Source organism: Dermochelys coriacea, chromosome 4 (genome assembly GCF_009764565.3).
Source record: "Dermochelys coriacea isolate rDerCor1 chromosome 4, rDerCor1.pri.v4, whole genome shotgun sequence".
NCBI classification, from domain to species: domain Eukaryota; kingdom Metazoa; phylum Chordata; order Testudines; family Dermochelyidae; genus Dermochelys; species Dermochelys coriacea.
In genome coordinates, this window is record NC_050071.1 from 137832958 (window position 1) to 137854846 (window position 21889).

Sequence of the window (21889 nt, forward strand, 5' to 3'; positions counted from 1 at the left end):
AAACTCAAAATCCAAACCCTGAATACTAGAATTAAGTGATCACATTAAAAATTCATCTATTTGAGCATACCTGAGTTGTTTCCAAAATATGATTTACACTCCTCTGATGAAAAAAAATTAGTTTTTTGCAGTAACAGAAGGATGACCAGGTCAAGAATTGGCCTTTCTGAAGAGGCTGACTATGGTAAGGAGAAGATTGTGACATGCCATCCAGACCACAAAAAAAAAAGACTTTTGCTTGCTGGGGATGGGAATGAGGAGATACTATATTATGGTGAAACAAAAGTTCTGTCAGATAAGAGTCATTTTTAAAGCAACTTGTCCATGAAATGTGATCTATCTTTTACCACGAGGAAATTCCAAACTCCAAGACTATATTCTTAAACAGGGGTTCTCACACTGGGGGTTGGGATCTCTAGGTTATTACATGGGGGGGGGTGTCGTGAGCCGTTAGCCTCCACCCCAAATCCCGTTTTGCCTCCACCATTTATATTAGTGTTAAATATATAAAAAGTGCTTTTAATTTATAAGGGGGGGGTCACATTCCGAGGCTTGCTATGTTAAAGGGGTCACCACTACAAATGAGAATCAATGCTCTTAAAGGTAATCACATTATTATAGATCTTACCTGGTCCCAGTTACCCGCTTATAATTGTCTTTGGAATACACAGCCAAGATGCTGACCCCTGAGCCAATGTTCACCAAGAGGAGAGGATATGGATTCTCCAAGTTGAATGGGAGCTTCTGACATTTTTGAGAATCAGTTGGGTTTTCAAAGTAGCACTCTGAATGTCCATTGAATCCAACTGAGTCAATGTACAAAACTCCTTTAAGGCAGTCAAGTTCATCTAGTTTGCAAAGTTGAAGGTCACCCATCTGTTAAAGGAAATAAAATTATGAAAGAGCTTAAGAGATCTAATGTGTTTATACTCAGGGCTAGAAAAATGCACTCACCAGTGCATTCAGTACCCCTCCTTGCTCTGAATTGTGGCAGAAGGAGTGGAGTGCTGATCACAAGAGGGTTCCTACTCTCCCACATATATCTGTATTGTGCGGAGCGGAATGCTCCCTGTGCTATTTAAGTTTACTTCTTGCAACATTGTAACAAAGTTCACGCACATCCTCACCCCATTGGGTAGAAAGTAATAGAAATCCTGAGCCAATGCCAATGGAAAGATTCCCCCTAACTTCAATGGGGTTTTGGATCAGGCCCAGAGTGCCTCAATATCTGGAAAAGGTAAGGGGTCAAGGAAAAAAGAAAATGCTGACTTCCTCACAAAAGCCAGGAGGGAGCAGCAGGATAATCTTTTCATTGGACCCTACACCAGACCCCTTAACGTTAGGTTATACAATATATTTATCGTACAGACAAAGTTAACATACAATCAAGCTATAAATATATTATCTACACATATATTCCACTTATAATGAAACACACCTTCTTATGATGAATCTAGACTAGCAAGACACTTGCAGTTAATTTACCTCTTAATTCAATAGAATCTTAACCAAATCACAGCAACGTAAGTTATAAATGAACCTTAATCAATCAGGCAAGTACGAAACAAATATTAAGCTCATGAACAGACAGCAATGGAAAAAATAAAGTTAAGATAGGTAGCAGAGTTTACTTAAGTCTAATGACTATTCAAGTCTTGTAAAGGCATATTTCATGGAAATTAAAATGAATAATTCTGGAGTCACAGCAAAGCTGCACAATTTTAAAAAATAGTAAGTATCTGCGTTTACAGAGGTCGGCTTATTTCTAGCTCATATTAAACTTGAGCTCAATTTAGGACACTAGACTTTTCAGAGGCTAAGTCAGAGACTGAAATTACTTTCAGCTTTTATCTTACAATCTTTCAAGTTACATGAGACTTCACTACTGTATCCTAAGTGTATAGAAACCAAAAATGCATACTGTGCGAAAGTCCTGCTCAAATTTGTATGCTCCACCTCCTGTGGCACATAAGGTAGTGTGGAGACTTGAGAAGTGTTTTTCGCTGCCCATTTGAATAAAAGCAGGCATGTCATGAGTAGGAAAGCGTATAAAGTGCAGATTGCCTTTACGTCCACACAGGGTAAGGTCCTTTAGTTCCAGGTGCACATCCCGAATTCCTGTAGATCCATAGGCTACATTTGAGGTCAGGTATTTTCGGATACTTTTAAGATTTTCCACTTCCTCCTCCTCCTCCTCAGCAGTGATATCTTTTGGTTCAAAATAAACAAGCTTGACCAAGGTCCCGCCGATATCCAAGCCAAACCAAGGAAAGACTAAGATGAAAACAAACAAACAAACAACAAACAAACACCACATATTATAATGTCTTAATTTCTGCAGAACAAAGATGTTAAATTGTACAGAGAACCCATTTGCTAATAAACAATTTCATGCCACGTGGTTTCCAAAAAATTCCACAAAATGCCTATGAATCGCTACACCTACCTTCACAGTCCCAGTAACGGTCTCAAACTCACCAAGAAATCTGTAATCTATAGTCAGGAACTCAGATATGGTCTGAGGAGAAAGTCCAGGGTACACACCATAACACACTTAAAAATGCCTTCACCAAACAAGGAGACTCTACCAGAGAAGTAGATTGTATCATGGAACAGGCCACTCAAATACCCCAAGACAACTTGCTTGGAGAGAAAACCCCCTCCGTCCCCACACCCGTAGTCATCACTGATCACATAATACTGGAACCTATACAGAGTATCATTAAACAATTACAATCCATACTTAGAATCATAGAACCATATAGAGTCAGAAGAGACCACAAGAATAGTCTAGTTTAACCCTGTGCCAAGATATCTGATGGGGACCATATCCTGAAAGAAATCTTTCCTGAACTCCTTCTTCTGACCTTCAAACAACCCCCCAACCTCATCATCAGAAGCAAGCTCCCCACAGGCCAGGACACACCACCTCAAAGCAGCACCAGAACCTGTCAGAAAAACAGATGTAAAACTAGTAGACATATCTCCACTGCTACAACTATCCACACACCCCCAACATACCTTTCAAGATCCATGGATCCCACACATGCTATCACAACACATGTTGCCTCATTCAGTGCATTAAATGCCCTAATAATTATGTGGGTGAAACAAGACAATCACTACAAAAGGGGCCTGTCTACACCTGAAATGCTACAGCAGCATCGCTGTAGAGTTTCAGTGTAGACACCACCTATGCTGATGTGAGGGGTTCTCCCATCAGTGTAGGGCTGTCAGCAATCTACCTCCCTGAGCAGCGTTAGCTAGTGCATGGAAGAATTCTTCATTCAACCTAGTGCTGTCTACACTGGAGGTTAGGTTGGCTTAACTATGCCCCCCAGGGGCGTGGATTTTTCATATCCAAGTGATGTAGTTACACTGACTTAATTTTCTAGTGTAGACCAGGCCAAAAACACCATATCACCTGCGAGTCAACATTTTTCAAAAAGCACTCTGTATCCGACTTCTCAGTTCTCATCCTAAAAGGAAACCTGCAAGAGATGAGCCTCGGAGCTTAAATTCATAACTGTTAGATACTAAAAATCGTGGACTGAATAGAAACACTTGCATTTATGGCTTATTACAACAATCAATAACAGACTGGCTCTCAGCTTTCCCCCCGCCCCTCTTTCCCCCCTATGACTGAAGAGGTGTTAACTGGCCACTTCACCTTGAATGGTCTCTTGAAATGTGTTAACTACTTATGTTAAACAAGCTGATCCACCTTGTATTTAGGGGTGTCCCCGAGGGTATGTCTACACTGGCTGAGTTACGTCGCGTATGTCTACACTGGCTGAGTTACGTCGCCGGCAGTTACAGTGCCACTCAGACAGCACTGCAGGGAAACAGCTGTTGTGTCTTCACACTGTCAGCTGCCTGCACAATAGCGTGTTCACACTTCCAGCACTTGCAGCAGTATTCGGAGCAGTGCGCTCTGGGCAGCTATCCCACAGAGAATCTATTCCTCTTCTGCCGTTAAGAGTTGTGGGAAGGCAGAGGGGGTCGCGGGGCATGCTGGGTCCTGTCCCAATGCCCTGTGATGCATTACTTTGCATCCCAGCAATCCCTGTGCTTCCGTCCGCATTTGGTGCCATCTTTCAACAGTTTGTGTACTGCATGCTCTACCTCCTCGGTTTGCAGGAATGGATCCTGCACTGTTGACCAACACATCACGACTGGCAATGGAGTTATTCCTTAAACTACAAAGGCAAGAGGAGTACGACATTGATCTCACCACGCGTAGTAGCTACGACACGAGATTGCTTGTGGCATTCACAGAGGTGCTGATTATAATGGAAAGCCACTTTTGGGTTCAGGAAACAAGCACTGAGTGGCGGGATCACATTGTCATGCATGTCTGGGATGACGAGCAGTGGCTGTAGAACTTTCGGATGAGGAACGCCACATTCATGAGACTGTGTGATGAGCTCGCCCCAGCCCTGTGGCGCAAGGACATGAGAATGAGAGCTGCCCTGCCACTGGAGAAGTGCATGGTGATTGCACTATGGAAGCTGGCTACTCCAGACTGCTACCTATCAGTCACTAACCAGTTCGGAGTGCGAAAGTTGACCGTTGGACGCATGTTGATAGAAGCGTGCAGGCCCACTAATCACATCCTGCTCTGAAAGATTGTGACTCTGGGCAAGTGCATGACATTGTGGATGGCTTTGCACAAATGGGCTTCTCTAATGGCAGAGGGGCGATAGATAGCATGCATATTCCAATTCTGGCACCAGACCACCTAGCACATTAATCGGAAGGGGTTTATCGGTGGTTCTCCAGGCGCTTGTGGATAACCATGAGCATTTTACAGACATTAATGCAGACTTGTCCGGAAAGATGCGAGGTGACGCATGTATCTTTCAGAACACTGGCCTGTTCAGGAAGCTGCAAGCAGGGACTTTCTTCCCGGACCAGAAGATCACCATAGGGGAAGTCGAAATGCCAACTGTGAGCCTAGGAGACCCTGCTTACCCCTTAATGCTGTGGCTTATGAAGCCATACACAGTGCACTTTGACCGCAGCAAGGAGCAGTTCAACAACAGGCTGAGCAAGTGCAGAATGACTCGACTGTGCTTTTGACTATTTAAAGACCTATTGGCGCTGCCTATATTGAAGGCTGGACCTGGCTGCTGATAATATTTCTATGCTTTAGCCGCGTGCTGTATGCTCCATAATATTTGTGAAGGGAAGGGTGAAAGCTTCATTCAGGGCTGGACCACTGAGGCTCAACGCCTGGAGGCTGAATTTCAACAGCCAGAGACCAGGGCTATTAGACGGACGCAGCGCAGGACCACAAGCATCAGGAATGCCTTGAGGCAGCAATTTGAAGCTGAAATCCACTAATATGCGTTGCTATGCTCAGGAGGGTAGTGCTTGTAATGCTAGGAGGTGACTGTGATTGGTACAGATGATGCACTATGAAGGTTTAAGAAAATTGCCTGTTGCTTTGCAGGGCTCTGTTTGCTTTCAATTAATGGAAAAAAGGATCTTCAGGTTGGTAAACTTTTTTATTCCATATTTCTTTCTTCAGGACTGCCTGTCTTCCTTTGGACTATTATTTGGCTTTCAAACCAAAACAATTCTCTTATTAAAAAAGAACAACCGAAGGAGACACAAAAAAAACAAAAAAAAACATCAGCACTGAGAAGGATGGGGAAAGGGAGGGTCCCAGGAGGAGGTGGGGTCCTTGGACAGTTAAAGATTTATGTATGTTCAGGTATCATATCCAACCTTCTCCTTTGGAGTACAGCAGGTACTGTACTGCAGCAGGATTAAAATGGAGAGGGCCGGGTGTTGAGTGCAGTAGGTACTGGGAGCATGCAATGCTAGACTATGACGGGGAGGAGTGGAATGCCGTGGGTACAGATTGGAGCCAGGAGGTTGATAACTGTGTGTTGGTCGTGTCTGGGGGGCGCAAGGGAAAGAGTTTTGCGACAGCAACTACAGGGAAGCTCAGTTTGCAGAGCTAGTAGCGCCTGGAGCATGTCTGCTTGGCGCTCCATAATGTTTAAGAGCCGCTCCGTGGCTTCATTCTGGCACGCCACATTCTCCTTTCAGTCCCTCTTCTCGCTGTCCTGCCACTCCTTCAATTCTTGTTTTTTGGCTGCGGAGTGCATCGTAACATCATGCAGAAAGTCCTCTTTAGTTCTTGGTGGCCGCTTTCTAATTCTGCCAACATTTTACAGAAGCAGTATTGTTTGCAACTCAGGGACCACTGATTCAGTTATTTAAAACACAGCCACTATTCACATACCTATCACTAACTGGCTGACCCCAGGCCAGCACACATGAGCCACAAGACCCTCAAAATGGTGAGTAATCACAGGGGAAATTAGTGTTCCAGGACCATACTGTACACTGGGCATATAGCTCTTGGGGAGAGTCAGCACTGTAGAGGAAGGCCTTATAATCATTACTATCCCCACATTTTCCCCAGGCTGTGTTAATTATGGAAGATATCTCACTGCTGAGGGTGAGCAGGGAATCAAGGTAGGGTCTTCTCCAAGACTGCAGCTTTCACCCTGGCTCTTATGCGGCTCACCTGTGTGCAGCAATGGTCCCCCCCAACCCCGTGACGGCAGAGTAACGAGGGAAAGTTACCCTTAATGGGGCAAGAAACAAAGCAGCTCTGCCAAAGAACCTGTGGCAGCGGATTGCCCAGTATCTCCATGAATATTTTGTGGAGATCTCTGAGGCAGATTCCCATGAAGTGAGGGAGGCAATTAACACCCCGCTCCACCACTCAGACTAGGCACATGGTGGTACATGCATCATATAGACACAGGCCTGCTTTCTGCAACCCTCCTGCCCCAAATAACTAGCTGTTACAGAATAACTCCATGTGTGGACAAGCCTTAAGTAACCAAGTGTTATTCTCATAGTAATTCTTGCCCTACTCCTTTCCTCTTCAGCCTCAAGTCAAATCAAAAATTAAAGTGTGAGCTCTTTGGGGCAAGGAACACGTAATGCTTTTATTTGTTCTGAAAAGCATCTAGCAGTTCTGGACAATATGAACCTGGCAGAGTGAATAAATTTTTTGTTTTCTTGTTTATAAAAACTACGGAAGTGTGATGAAAAATCAAGGTGGATAAAATCAATGATTTAAAAAAAAATCAAAACAATCAGATTTTTTTTATTTAAAGCGGATTTTTTTGATAAAATGCTTTTGGAGGAAAAAGAACTTATCTAAAGATAAAGATACATTATAGCTCAAAGATATCATCATGGAACAGGGATTATAAATTCTAATTCTATAGTATGAGGCTATACATTTATGTAAGGTTTAAGAAAAGTTTTGTAAATGAGTTCCAATAGTTCATGGATTAGAGACCCAATTTTACGGGGTTCAAAGGGCTTCTGTAAAGATTATTTATGTTAATCTTTCTATCTACCCAATGGGACTCAGTGCTCAGTCTAGAAGATACCATCAGAGATGCTTAGTTTTGCAGTTCTCAAACTGTGGATTTGTGTCTCCAGAGATAACGTTGTTAACAGCAAAAATGTGTTTAAATAAATAAATTAAATAAATAAATATATAGGTGAGAAACAACAGACCTCAACCCTATTGTCCCGCTGCAAATTTGTGTACACAGAGTCAATCCCTTACCTCTCTCTAAAAGTACAAAGTTCCAAAAAGTTCAATAAATAGAAGATTGTTGGGGACAAATAGATTTGGATAAGGAGAAGAAGTCTGGAGATAAACGTGAGAAGGGAGGGACAGGCAGTAGAAACAAAAGTGAAACTGTTTGAGCAGCATATTCCAGAAGTGTTGAGGTCTTTCTGAGTGTAGCCTTCATTGATTTGAGATCTACTATACCATTCTCTCACTAGAAGGGAAAACCTATAATGGCAGCAGGCTGCAAAAGAGACCCACTTTGGGAATATTTTAATGAAGTTCCTCTACGTGGGGGTAAGACAGGCATGCGTGCAAAATGCAAACAGTGCAACAAAGAATACAAGGCCTGGCTGCCCGAATGAAACAACATCATGAGACATGTTCCATCTCAGGAGGAAGCTGCGTTGAAGATGATGAAAGGAACATGTCTGAACGTGCAGGATCTTCAGGTTGGTAAACTTTTTTATTCCATACTTCTTTCTTCAGGACTGCCTGTCTTCCTTTGGACTATTATTGAATTCTCATATTTGAGCAAAAATATAGTTATTCTATGCTACTACCCTTTTAGATGCAGTTGTGATAAAAATAACTAGTTGAAATAGGCAGATCTTCCTTTTACAATTTCACCTTCAAAGTAGTACTGTCAGTGAATGCAATGAGTAATACTGAATGAGCAGTATGGGAATAATTAAATAACTGCACTGACTTATTTTGACTTATTAGGAGAATCCATCTTCAACATACAGGATTCTGAAGACTAGCCACCTTCAAGAGCACCATCATTTTCTACAGTTTCAGAAAAAAGAAAAGGAAGACTTGTGGCACCTTAGAGACTAAGGTGCCATAAGTCCTCCTTTTCTTTTAGCGGATACAGACTTACACGGCTGCTACTCTGAAACCTATAGTTTCAGAGTTATCTGCCAATGATAGCGTTTCAGTCACATCATGTATATCACATACCCACAGGATATCCACCTGTAGCAAAAAAAACACACACACCACAAACCTCCATCACCCAGAACCAACCATAGATAAGTTTGTGATAAGAACCAGCAGATTACAAAAAGAGGTAACTGATGAAAAAACTGCCCGATTTGTTTATGCAACAAACTCTTCTTTCCGACACTTCATTTAAGACCAGGATACAGTCCACCCAACAGAGCAGATGTCACAGGCAAATTGCTGCAGAAAGTGTATGAAATTGAGAGAAATTGAGCAGTGTGCAAAAGGTCTAGAGGGTGAAATTGTTAACTTGAGTCTTGATGGGTAGAGCAATGTCCTCAATGATCCTGTTGTATGTGCTTGTGTGACAACAGAAGAAGGGAATGTCTTCCTTACAGAAACAACTGATACATCACGAAATGCACAAACAGCAGAATAGTTACAAGAAGGAGCAGTAAAAGCTATATATAACACACCGTGAAAAAAAATTCAAATGTCTAGTATGCAGCTTGGTCACAGACAATGCTACAAATGTATCCAAGATAAGAAGAAATTTAGAAGAGAGTCCCAAGCTAACAATATACAGTTTCAGTGCTCATTTGATGCACCTCCTAGCCAAAGACTTCAGTGTTCAAAAAAATAAAGGCTAATGTTGTTGAAATTTCAAAATACTGCCCTAACAACCACTTGGCAGCAGCTGCTCTGAAAAAAAAAAAAGTGGGAGGAACCAAGCTAACTCTCCCACAAGATTTGCGATGGAACTCAGTAGTGGACTATTTTGAACACTATATCAAGAACTAGCCTAATCTGATGACAGTTTGTGAACTAAATCGTGAAAGAATAGATGGTACAGTCACAGCCAAAGTTCTCAGCATCGGGCTTAAGAGAAATGTTGAACACATGCTGACTACCCTGGAACCTATTTCTGTAGCCTTGAACAAAATGCAGGGAAATAGCTCTTTTATTGCTGACATTATTGAAATTTGGAAGGAACTGAGATCTTAAAAAGAGAAATATGCAATCACAGAGTTAAATTACAAGCATTAAAAAAAACCCACAAATGGGACAAGCACTATCTCAAGCTCATTTTCTTGCAAATATTCTCAATACTCGGTACCAGGGTCAAACCTTAACTGCGGAAGAAGAGGAATTGGCTTTTACATGGACATCCAGCTATCATCCCTCCATAATGCCAACTACAATAAACTTCAGAGCGAAAGGTGAACGGTTCAAGAAATATATGTTTGCTGATGATGTTTTAAAGAAAAATCACACCAGTGAACTGGTGGAAGTCACTTACGCACTTGGATTCAGAGATTGTTGACATGATAATCTCACTTTTAATAGCAGTAGCTTCTTCTGCCAGTGTAGAAAGAATATTTTCTTCTTTTGGACTAATTCATTCCAAACTGAGAAATCGTTTGGGACCTGAAAAAGCAGGAAAGCTTGTTTTTTCTTTTCCAGATTATGAATAAACAGGAAAATGAAGGTGAAGACGACTGAGTTAACTGCAGAAGCCAATAGTTTAAGTTTCTCATGTTGACCTGGATGATATAGTTGATTTAATTTTTCTTTTTTAAATATATTTTTTAACTATTTTAGTTAAAAACCAACAAAAACAAAACCTATTTTAAAAAACTTGAATGTTTAACTAAATTCAAAAATTCATATGCTTGTTTTGTTAAACTATTATGTTTGCTGTTGAAGAAAAAAGTCCAGAATACATAACGTTCTTCTTTAGTTAAATAAAACAATTTAAATGTCTGTCTGGTGATGTTCTCCTCCTAATACAGCATGGCAAAAAATTCTCCAACTATTAATGATTAACCCGTAGAATTGGAGATAGTTCACCTCCCAAGGACTTCATAAACATCTTCTTTAATTACCTTTGGTAAATGAAATAACCAAACAAGCATTCATTTTCTGATCTTGCTGCAAAACTAACTTAAAAAATGTACAGTGTGTACCTTTTAAAAATGAAACCTAGATCGATCTCTAAGTTGTGAAGAATATGTATTAAGGTTATAACAACCAACAAGAAAGCACTTTTATGTAGAAATCCATGATTCTATGATTTCTAGTCTTCCTGACTAGTAACTACTGATCATGATTTAAATCAAATCCATTCTGTGAAAAATGGTGATATAATCACAGATCTCAAAAAGTTATGAAGCTCAAACTGTATTTTTAGACTGATCTTTAAGTTATGAAACAACTATAGTTGAGCTAACAAGAAGCTTAGCCTACAGAGCATTGGAAACTTACAGATGACAGCTAAACGTAGAACAGTATCTCTCTACTTACTCTAAAATATTCTGTACTAAATTTTAACCACCTTGTACCATTATGGAAATTATACAACTGAGACCATTTTTTTTAAACACACGTTTAATAAAAGCTGTACTAAGTCTATACTTCTTCACCTCTCAAAAATGGAGCTTCATTAGTAATTAACATGTTATAAAATTTCAAATCATAAAAGGTAATTAAATCAGGACTTAAATTTAAGACAACAAAATAACTACCAAATATTTTATTTTTACCTCCACTTATTTACATTACTTTCTGTTCTAAATGTTATGTGTAGTTTACATCTTTGGCTGGATTTCATAAAATATACAGTATTTGAAAGGCTGAAAGATACAGAAGCCCTTTCACAGAAATCAGATAAGACCAGAACACCTAGGACAAGAGTTGGGTGAAATTTTTTCTACCAAAATTTTTTTCTGGCAAAAATGTAGATTCTGAAAATTTCACGAATCCATGCCAATTTCACTGAATTGTTTTAAAAAAAAAATTAAAAAAAAAAAAAACAAGAGCAAAAATCAAAACATTTAATTTCACCATTTTCAAAATGAAACGTTTAGATTTTTTAAATTTGGAACAACTTTCTTTAGAAATTTTCTTTAATTTAAAAAAGTTTTAAAAAATGCTCAAATTCTGAACTTTTTGTGACCCATTTTTTTTTCCTCCAAATACTTCATTCCACAATGCTCTCCAGCTAGAGACACACCATGCACCCTATTCCCTACTGGGGAACTATTAATGTTTCCTCTTCTCTTTTCTATAATAATAATCCCAGTACGGCTCTCAGAGCACATGCAAAATATTTTCTTGCAGTTGTTCGTAGTGTCTACAAGATAAGTGGATTCTATCCTTGTTCAATCTATTTCTGTTAACAGAAACAACACTCATTACAGCATAGATTCCATGAATCATTTGGATCTAGTCATCAGTTTTATATCGTACACTTGAGGGAAAACGTTGTCTATTCATGTGCAGGTCATTTGGCATATCTTCTCCTAGAGTCTTATCAAAATAGATATGATATTGATACCCTCTTTCTTTTTATCTGGGCTATTTACTAAATTACCTACTACCAAAATGTACTTACTGAACTGGTGGAGAAAAGGTTCTTTTAACTGTGCCATAGTCCTGTAAGTGTGCAAGTACGAGGAAAAAAATAAGTTATCTCTGGATCGGTTTTCATATGTACATTGGCATTATGCACATGCAAATAGAGAGTAATGCCCCACCACTAGATACTTTAATTGGCACTAATTTAAGATTTTATTAGTTCAAGAGCAGCCAGAGATTTCATAGGAACCCCGTTTCACATAAATTTCCAGGAACATCTTTTTATTCCACAAAGCAACAGTCAGTCAATAATGGTATACACAAACTACAGAAAGGAACAAAGATCATCGACTTGAACTACAAAGCCACTGGAATCCTTTCTTACTTGAAGAAGCAGGCTCATCTATTAGTGCAACGTATATGGAGGGCAAGACAAACCTCAAGGTCAAAAGGATTATTTGCCAGATAAGTGGGAGCTAAACTAGGACAATCTTTGATCATTTGCCCATTAAGTGGTTCTCTCATTTAGACTTGTAACATAAAACAAGAGGGTACCAGTACTATACTCTTGCCAATGCGATCACTGAACACGGATGATAGACACACATTCTACCTGTGAAAGGATCTACTCGTGGATGTCTTTCCCTTATTTCTTAAATCATCAACGATCTGGAAAATAAGTCTAGACAGACTATCTGTAATCGTAAGTATACCGCACTGGTCTCTCAGGCTGCAGATCCCAAGGTTTATAAAATACCCAAGATTCAATCCCTCAACCCTCAGGACTATTAACCCAACATTTCTAGACCCAGCCATCTCACATCTTCTGTTTCACTGGGATTCTCCTGTGAGGCATATGATGAAACTGACATTTCAACCTTGTTTTGTAGCTCTCCAAAGCCTTTTCAATTCCCTAATGGATGCTTCACCATATTTGTTTTTTACATAAATTAGGAGAGTAAACTTGGTCCATTAAAGAACCCCATTTTCAATGCTTCTTTTAAAAAGATGATCCTTAGTCCAGGTACTAACTTTCTAAACATAAAAAGGTGCCCTTATTTTTGCTCTAAGTCGAAATCTACTTTGAATGTGAAATGGGCTTTAATGTCTATGAATACTAGATCAAAGAGTGAAGAAAGTTATATTTTAATTGTTCCTTTATGGAGATCTTAATGATTGAAGGTCTTCAATACTCAGTCTTCTCAATGGATCATGAAAAAGAGGACTTGTGGCACCTTAGAGACTAACAAATTTAGCTCACAAAAGCTTATGCTCTAATACAGCTCACTTCGCTCATGAAAGCTTATACTCAAATAAATTTGTTGGTCTCTAAGGTGCCACAAGTCCTTTTTTTGTGTGTGTGTATACAGAATAACACGGCTGCTACTCTGGAACCTGACAATGGATCAAGTTGTACATTAAGCATGCAAAGCATCCAATAAGATCCCTTCTCAAGGCAAAATCTGCAAAGGACTCTCTAAAGCCATAGCTGGAAATAATAGAGCTTTATACTATTCACTATGCCCCCCTCAGATCTGCAATTCCTTCAAACACTATAAGACTGTCTTTCCTCAGCCAATGCAACCTTTGACTCCTTCAGGATCCCTGAAACTAAGCAAGCAAATAAAGTCTCAAATTACAAAAATGAACAAAAAATTTTCCATTTTAATTTCTCCTAGGGGCATTTTGAGATAAATATGTTTTGTATTTACTTTCTTTCCCCACTTTGGAATTTGGTATTTGCTGCTTGCTATTTCCCATTAAAGATATCCACACAAGTGCATGCTCATGTATTATGAAGAAAAATTGTTTCCTTACCTGTCATTAAATGATGGATACCCTTTGTTATGGCTTTTACTTTCCTATATTATATATAAAAATATAGAAAGTATCAACAGGTTCCTAATAAAGGGATAATTTCTTTCATCTTATACTTCGGAATTCTTTCTGTCTTCTACTCAACTATGAAGTTTCAGCTTTGGAAGTCATTTCCTGGCACAACTGTGTTGCTGCAACAGTTCTGCACAATTTGAACTTGAAGTGAGGAAGGAGGCGGGGAAGCCTAAGATGCTCACGTTGTGTGTAACTGGCATTGAGTAGTACTCCCTAGAAATCAGCATAAATAACATCCAGACCAGTGGATGCTTTCTATTATGAAAAATAAGTTTCATATTTTTTAAAAAAAAAAAAGGTATGATGGAAGGGAGAAAGCTCCTTTCCTGCTGCCAGAGAGAGCCTGCAGCATGGTCCAAACTCTGGTTAAAATTCCCCATTTCCTAGTACAATCAGGGCTATACCTCAGTACTTCTGTCTAGTAAATTGATCTCTAGCTAGGAGGCACCAGATAATTTTTTCAAGCCCCATAAAAAAAAAAAATATCAAACTAAAATCTACTGGGGCTCATTTGTTTAGCGCATTTCATCCACTGCACAAACAGCACCTCACATGGGGGTTACTTCAATTATCTTATGACTTTAAGGTAGAGGTGCCTGTGTGCCTCATCCATTCCCCATCCACCAGCCAGGTTGTAGGTCCACCTTTCGCCACTCTCTTCCTCACCCCACCTACTTCTACCATCTACTTCTCCTCCCCCCCCCCCGCCTTATTTCAGCCTCCCCCCCCGCTCTACTTCCACCTGCCCCATTCTTCCGCTCGCCAGCCTCATCTACCCCGCCCCCACCTGCCCCGCCGACGCCGTTTCACCTGCCCCCCCCCCCGCCGCATCACTTACGCGGGCGGCTCTTGCGGAGGGAGTCGAGGCGGCGGGTCACGGAACCGCCCCGCTCGGGGGTGGGGCCCGGCCCCGCTGTCAGCGTCGGCCCGCCCCGGCCCCGGCCCCGCTGTTGCTGCGCCGCCGCCGCGAAAGGACGGGCTCCCGCCGCCGCTTCTCCTCCGGGCCGCTCGCCGACGCCGCCTCGGCGCTGCCACCGCCGTTCTGCAGCGGCTCCATCCGCAGCGCAGCGCGGCCCAGCCGCTCGCCTCAGCAGCAGCAACCGCCGCAGCCAACACCTGCACTGCGCCGGCGCCAAGTGGCCCCGAGCGTGCCCCGTCCGGGGGGGGGTGGGACAGTCCTAGAGATTGTGCCAATCGTCTGTTTCAGAGGCCAGAGCGACAACAGAACTGACCAATAGCAGTGGGACATGACCAACGAGGCGGGAAAACGGCACAACGATCACCCTCGTCCAATTATGTCCTCCAGTCACAGATATTGACAGGTGATTTCAACGAATAATGTGGCGAGAGTTCATATAGGGCGTTTCACACGAATTTATCGGGGGACGGTTTCAGAGTCCTATGATTTAGGAGGAAGAGTGACAGCGATTCCATCCAATGGAATCTTAAGGGTGACCAGGCGGGGCGGGAATAGAGGAATGATCGACAACCATAGTAGCTATAACAACACGGCCAACGAGAAAGCCGCGTTCGGCTCTGTGAAGAGCAAATTCCCCCAGAGGGCGCCGCGGCGCAGACTAGCGTGCGATTCATTTGCATTATATTAACATATGCAAATAGCGGAGGCCTGAAGTGGCCTGCTCGGTACAAAGCCAACCCCCCCATCCCCTCTACCGTCATGAGCCCCCTCCCCACGGAAACCTCCTACCCGCCCCCCTGCCCCCCCGCACCGTGCCCCCCCGCTCCCCACGGCCACCCCTCCGCCCCCCCCCCGCACCGTGCCCCCCCGCTCCCCACGGCCGCCGCCCTCGGCCCCCCCCAGCACCGTGCCCCCCCTCCCCACGGCACCCCACTCTGACCCCCCAGCACCGTGCCCCCGCTCCCCACGCCACCCCCTCCGCCCCCCCAGCAACCGTGCCCCCCGCTCCCCCACGGCCCCACCCCCCTCCGCCCCCCCGCACCGTGCCCCCCTCCCACGGCAACCCACTCTGACCCCCGCACCGTGCCCCCCCTCCCCACGGCAACCCCACTCTGACCCCCGCACGCCCCCCCCCCACCCCCCCCCCCGCCCCCACGGCCCATCCATCCCCTCCGCCCCCCCCCCCCCCCGCACCGTGCCCCCCCCCACCCCCCACGCTCCCCACGGCCACCCCCCCTCCTCTCCCCCCGCACCGTGCCCCCCCCCTCCCCACGGCCACCCCCCCTCGCTCCCCCGCACCGTGCCCCCCCTCCCCACGGCAACCCCACTCTGACCCCCCCGCACGTGCCCCCCCCGCTCCCCCATCCACCCTCCCCCCCGCCCCCCCCGCACCGTGCCCCCCCCGCTCCCCACGGCCACCCCCCCGTCCTCTCCCCCCGCACCGTGCCCCCCCTCCCCACGGCAACCCCACTCTGACCCCCTAGCACCGTACCCCCCAGCTCCCCACGGCCACCCCCTCCGCCCCCCCCACACCGTGCCCCCCCGCTCCCCACGGCCACCCCCCCTCCTCTCCCCCCGCACCGTGCCCCCTCCCCACGGCAACCCCACTCTGACCCCCCAGCACCGTACCCCCCGCTCCCCACGGCCACCCCCTCTGCCCCCCAGCACGGTGCCCCCCGCTCCCCACGGCCACCCTCCTCTGCCCCCCCCGCACCGTGCCCCCCGTCCCCACGGCCACCCCCCTCTGCCCCCCCAGCACGGTGCCCCCCCGCTCCCCACGGCCACCCCCCTCTGCCCCCCAGCACCGTGCCCCCCCGCCTCACGGCCACCCCCCTCTGCCCCCCCAGCACCAGGCCCCCCGCTGCACATGGCAACCCCCAGCACCATACCCCCCCCTGCTCCCCACGGCCACCCCCATCCCCCGAGCACCGTGCCCCCCCGCTCCCCACGGCCACCCCCCTCCGCCCCCCCGCACCGTGCCCCCCCGCTCCCCACGGCCACCCCCCTCCGCCCCCCCGGCACCGTGTCCCCCCGCTCCTCACGGCCACCCCCCGGCACCGTCCCCCCCCGCTCCCCACCGCCACCCCCTCCGCCCCCCCCGGCACCGTACCCCCCACGGCCACCCCCGCCCCCAAGCACCGTGCCCCCCAGCACCGTACCCCCCACGGCCACCCCGCCCCCCAGCACCGTGCCCCCGCTCCCCACGGCCACCCCCCTCCGGCCCCCGGCACCGTGCCCCCCCGGCTCCCCACGGCCACCCCCCTCCGCCCCCCCGGCACCGTGCCCCCCCGCTCCCCACGGCCACCCCCTCTGCCCCCCCGGCACCGTACCCCCCACGGCCACCCCCGCCCCCCAGCACCGTGCCCCCCCGCTCCCCACGGCCACCCCCCTCTGCCCCCCCAGCACCGTACACCCACGGCCACCCCCGCCCCCCCAGCACCGTGCCCCCCCGCTCCCCACGGCCACTCCCCTCTGCCCCCCCAGCACCGTACCCCCCACGGCCACCCCCGCCCCCCCAGCACTGTGCCCCCCCGCTCCCCACGGCCACCCCCGGCCCCCAGCACCGTGCCCCCCCGCTCCCCACGGCCACCCCCCTCTGCCCCCCCAGCACCGTGCCCCCCCGCTCCTCACGGCCACCCCCTCTGCCCCCCCAGCACCGTGCCCCCCCGCTCCCCACGGCCACCCCCTCTGCCCCCCCAGCACCAGGCCCCCGCTCCACATGGCAACCCCCAGCACCATACCCCCCCCGCTCCCCACGGCAACCCCCATCCCCCGAGCACCGTACCCCCCCGCTCCCACGGCAACCCCCGCCCTCCCAGCACCGTACCCCCCCGCTCCCACGGCCACCCCCGCCCTCCCAGCACCGTGCCCCCCCGCTCCCCACGGCCACCCCCGCCCCCCAGCACCGTGCCCCCCGCTCCCCACGGCCACCCCCGCCCCCCAGCACCGTGCCCCCCCGCTCCCCACGGCCACCCCCCTCTGCCCCCCCAGCACCGTACCCCCCACGGCCACCCCCGCCCCCCCAGCACCGTGCCCCCCCGCTCCCCACGGCCACTCCCCTCTGCCCCCCCAGCACCGTACCCCCCACGGCCACCCCCGCCCCCCCAGCACTGTGCCCCCCGCTCCCCACGGCCACCCCCCCCCCCAGCACCGTGCCCCCCCGCTCCCCACGGCCACCCCCCTCTGCCCCCCCAGCACCGTGCCCCCCCGCTCCCCACGGCCACCCCCCTCTGCCCCCCCAGCACCGTGCCCCCCCGCTCCCCACGGCCACCCCCTCTGCCCCCCCAGCACCAGGCCCCCCGCTCCACATGGCAACCCCCAGCACCATACCCCCCCCTGCTCCCCACGGCAACCCCCATCCCCCGAGCACCGTACCCCCCCGCTCCCACGGCAACCCCCGCCCTCCCAGCACCGTACCCCCCCGCTCCCACGGCAACCCCCGCCCTCCCAGCACCGTGCCCCCCCGCTCCCCACGGCAGCCCCCGCCCTCCCAGCATCGTGCCCCCCGCTCCCCACGGCAACCCCCGCCCTCCCAGCACCGTGCCCCCCCCGCTTCACCACAGCAACCCCCTCATGCCCCCCCAGCACTGTGTCCCCCCGTTCCCCACAGCAACCCCTCGCCCCCCCAGCACCGTACGCTCCCACGGCAACCCCTTGCCCCCCCAGCACCATGCCCTAACGGAAACCTCCTGCACCTCCTCTCTACCGCCCCCCCCAGCACCGTGCCCCTGCTCCCCACTGCATCCCCAATACCAGCCCCCCACTCCCCACTGCACCGCCATCACCATGCCCCTGCTCCCCACAGCAACCCCCCACACCCTCAGATCCGTGCCCCCCCACTCCTCACGGAAACCTCCTGCCCACCCAGAACCGTGCCCTCTGCTCCCAAGGAAGGCACCCTGCCCCCACTCAGCACAGCAACCCCATAGCCACCCCTTCCACAGTAATTCACCCCCCACAGCATCCATCCCCTGCAATGCCCTACCATCCCCCACAGCACCCTGACCCTGTTCCCCCACAGTAACCCCCAGCCCCTGCCCCCTCCTTTAGGGTTACCAACTTTCCAATGGCACAAACCAAACACCCCTGCCCCACCCCTTCTCCAAGGCTCCATCCCCCCTCTCTCCATCGCTTGCTCTCCCCCACCCTCACTCACTTTCACCAAGCTGGGGCAGGGGGTTCGGGTGTGGGAGGGGGGTAGGGGCTCTGGGGGGTGCAGGCTCTAGGGTGGGGCCAGATATGAGGGGTTCAGGGTGTGGGAGGGGGAGCGGCAGCGAACCAGCGGAGCAGCGGGGACAGCAGAGCAGCTCACAGCAGGAGTTTGCCTGGGACTGGTAAGTATCCGAGTGTGTGTGTTTGCTTGCTGAGGAAGTATCCGAGCGTGGTTGCTGGGAGGGAAGGCTGAGTGAGTGTCTGATTGGCTGCTAGCCTGCAGGGGGCGGGCATTAGGGTGTCTGTGTGTTTGCGTCAGGGAAGCCTGGCTGTTTAAAAATAGCCGGAGCCTCGCGAACCAGCTGAGCAGCGGGACAGCAGAGCAGCTCTACAGCAGGAGTTTGCCGGGGGAGTTCGCCTGGAGTGAGCCCAGTGAGGCTTACATCTTGCCAACGTCTCTGAGGAAGCTCATAGTAGGTAGGTGATATGGAAGGGGGGGGTTCAGCTGTTGTGACCTGCACTGGATGTGCCATGTTTGTCTTTCTTCCCCAGGACAGAAGCGACTTTGTCTGTACAAAGTGCAAGCTGGTCTCCATAGTGGAAGAGAAGATTGAAGGTCTGGAGCAACAGGTAACGACCCTGCGTTGTATACGAGAGACTGAGGATTTTCTGGACCAACTCAGGATAGCCTTCTAGGGGCACAAAGCTCTAAAGATATAGAGCAGGTTGCACAGAGGAGCCAAGAGGCCAGTGAAGAAGCTTGGCAACATGTGACCTCCAGAAGAGGTAAGCGGAATGTCCGGGTTCCAGTAACAGACACAGGTAACTAACCACTTTCATGTTCTCTCCACAGGTACCAATGCGGAGAGTGGACCAGATATGTCTGGGGGGAGAAAGCGGAAGGAGACTCCGCTGGTTGGGAGGCATGAGATGCGAATGTCCTGAGGTTGGGGGTTCCACGACCACCACTCCCAAGAGGAGAAGGCGGGTGGTGGTGGTCGGGGACTCTCTCCTCCGGGGGACTGAGTCATCTATCTGCCGCCCTGACCGGGAAAAACCGAGAAGTCTGCTGCTTGCCAGGGGCTAAGATTCGTGATGTGACAGAGAGACTGCCGAGACTCATCAAGCCTCGGATCGCTACCCCTTCCTGCTTCTCCATGTGGGCACCAATGATACTGCCAAGAATGACCCTTGAGCGGATCACTGCGGGACTACGTGGCTCTGGGAAGAAGGATAAAGGAGTTGGAGGCGCAAGTGGTGTTCTCGTCCATCCTCCCCGTGGAAGGAAAAGGCCTGGGTAGGGACGTCGAATCGTGGAGGTCAACGAATGGCTACGCAGGTGGTGTCGGAAGAGAAGGCTTTGGATTCTTGACCATGGGATGGTGTTCCATGAAGGAGGAGTGCTGGGCAGAGACGGGCTCCATCTTACGAAGAGAGGGAAGAACATCTTTGCCAGCAGGCTGGCTAACCTAGTGAGGAGGGCTTTAAACTAGGTCACCGGGGGAAGGAGACCAAAGCCCTGAGGTAAGTGGGAAAGCGGGATACCGGGAGGAAGCACAGGCAGGAAGGTCTGTGAGGGGAGGGCTCCTGCCTCATACTGGGAATGAGGGGCGATCAACAGGTTATCTCAAGTGCTTATATACAAATGCACAAAGCCTTGGAAACAAGCAGGGAGAACTGGAGGTCCTGGTGATGTCAAGGAATTATGACGTGATTGGAATAACAGAGACTTGGTGGGATAACTCACATGACTGGAGTACAGTCATGGATGGTATAAACTGTTCAGGAAGGACAGGCAGGGCAGAAAAGGTGGGGGAGTAGCACTGTATGTAAGGGAGCAGTATGACTGCTCAGAGCTCCGGTACGAAAACTGTGGAAAAACCTGAGTGTCTCTGGATTAAGTTTAGAAGTGTGTGCAACAAGAGTGATGTCATGGTGGGAGTCTGCTATAGACCACCGGACCAGGGGGATGAGGTGGATGAGGCTTTCTTCCGGCAACTCACGGAAGCTACTAGATCGCATGCCCTGATTCTCATGGGTGACTTTAATTTTCCTGATATCTGCTGGGAGAGCAATACAGCGGTTGCATAGACAATCCAGGAAGTTTTTGGAAAGCGTTAGGGGACAATTTCCTGGTGCAAGTGCTAGGGGAGCCAACTAGGGGGAGCGCTTTTCTTGACCTGCTGCTCACAAACGGGTAGAATTAGTGGGGGAAGCAAAAGTGGATGGGAATCTGGGAGGCAGTGACCATGAGTTGGTTGGGTCCGGATCCTGACGCAGGGAAGAAAGGTAAGCAGCAGGATACGGACCCTGGACTTCAGGAAAGCAGACTTTGACTCCCTCAGGGAACAGATGGCCAGGATCCCCTGGGGGACTAACATGAAAGGGAAGGGAGTCCAGGAGAGCTGGCTGTATTTCAAGGAATCCCTGTTGAGGTTACAGGGACAAACCATCCCGATGAGTCGAAAAGAATAGTAAATATGGCAGGCGACCAGCTTGGCTTAATGGTGAAATCCTAGCGGATCTTAAACATAAAAAAGAAGCTTACAAGAAGTGGAAGGTTGGACATATGACCAGGGAAGAGTATAAAAATATTGCTTGGGCATGTAGGAAGATATCAGGAGGGCCAAATCGCACCTGGAGCTGCAGCTAGCAAGAGATGTCAAGAGTAACAAGAAGGGTTTCTTCAGGTATGTTGGCAACAAGAAGAAAGCCAAGGAAAGTGTGGGCCCCTTACTGAATGAGGGAGGCAAGCTAGTGACAGAGGATGTGGAAAAAGCTAATGTACTCAATGCTTTTTTTGCCTCTGTTTTCACTAACAAGGTCAGCTCCCAGACTGCTGTGCTGGGCATCACAAAATGGGGAAGAGATGGCCAGCCCTCTGTAGAGATAGAGGTGGTTAGGGACTATTTAGAAAAGCTGGACGTGCACAAGTCCATGGGGCCGGACGAATTGCATCCGAGAGTGCTGAGGGAATTGGCGGCTGTGATTGCAGAGCCCTTGGCCAT

General features: G+C 48.7%; 1 protein-coding gene across 11 annotated transcripts in view; it reads right to left on the reverse strand.

Moving 5' to 3' along the window:
* Positions 1–21889, reverse strand: part of PANK2 (pantothenate kinase 2) — a 35032-nt gene that overhangs the window by 9337 nt on the left and 3806 nt on the right. For 3 of the 11 annotated variants that reach the window (XM_043512756.1, XM_043512752.1, XM_043512757.1), the window contains exons 1-4: positions 14649–14781; positions 11955–11995; positions 1922–2274; positions 629–876 (exon numbers count right to left, since the gene is read on the reverse strand). In XM_043512756.1, coding sequence (XP_043368691.1) covers positions 629–876; positions 1922–2274; positions 11955–11991 — 638 coding nt within the window. In that variant the 5' untranslated portion in view covers positions 11992–11995; positions 14649–14781. Of the gene's footprint in view, positions 1–628; positions 877–954; positions 1096–1127; positions 1899–1921; positions 2275–11954; positions 11996–13735; positions 13780–14648; positions 14937–21889 lie in introns of those variants that run through there. The other 8 variants (XM_043512754.1, XM_043512753.1, XM_043512755.1 and 5 more) reach the window with 7 other exon arrangements.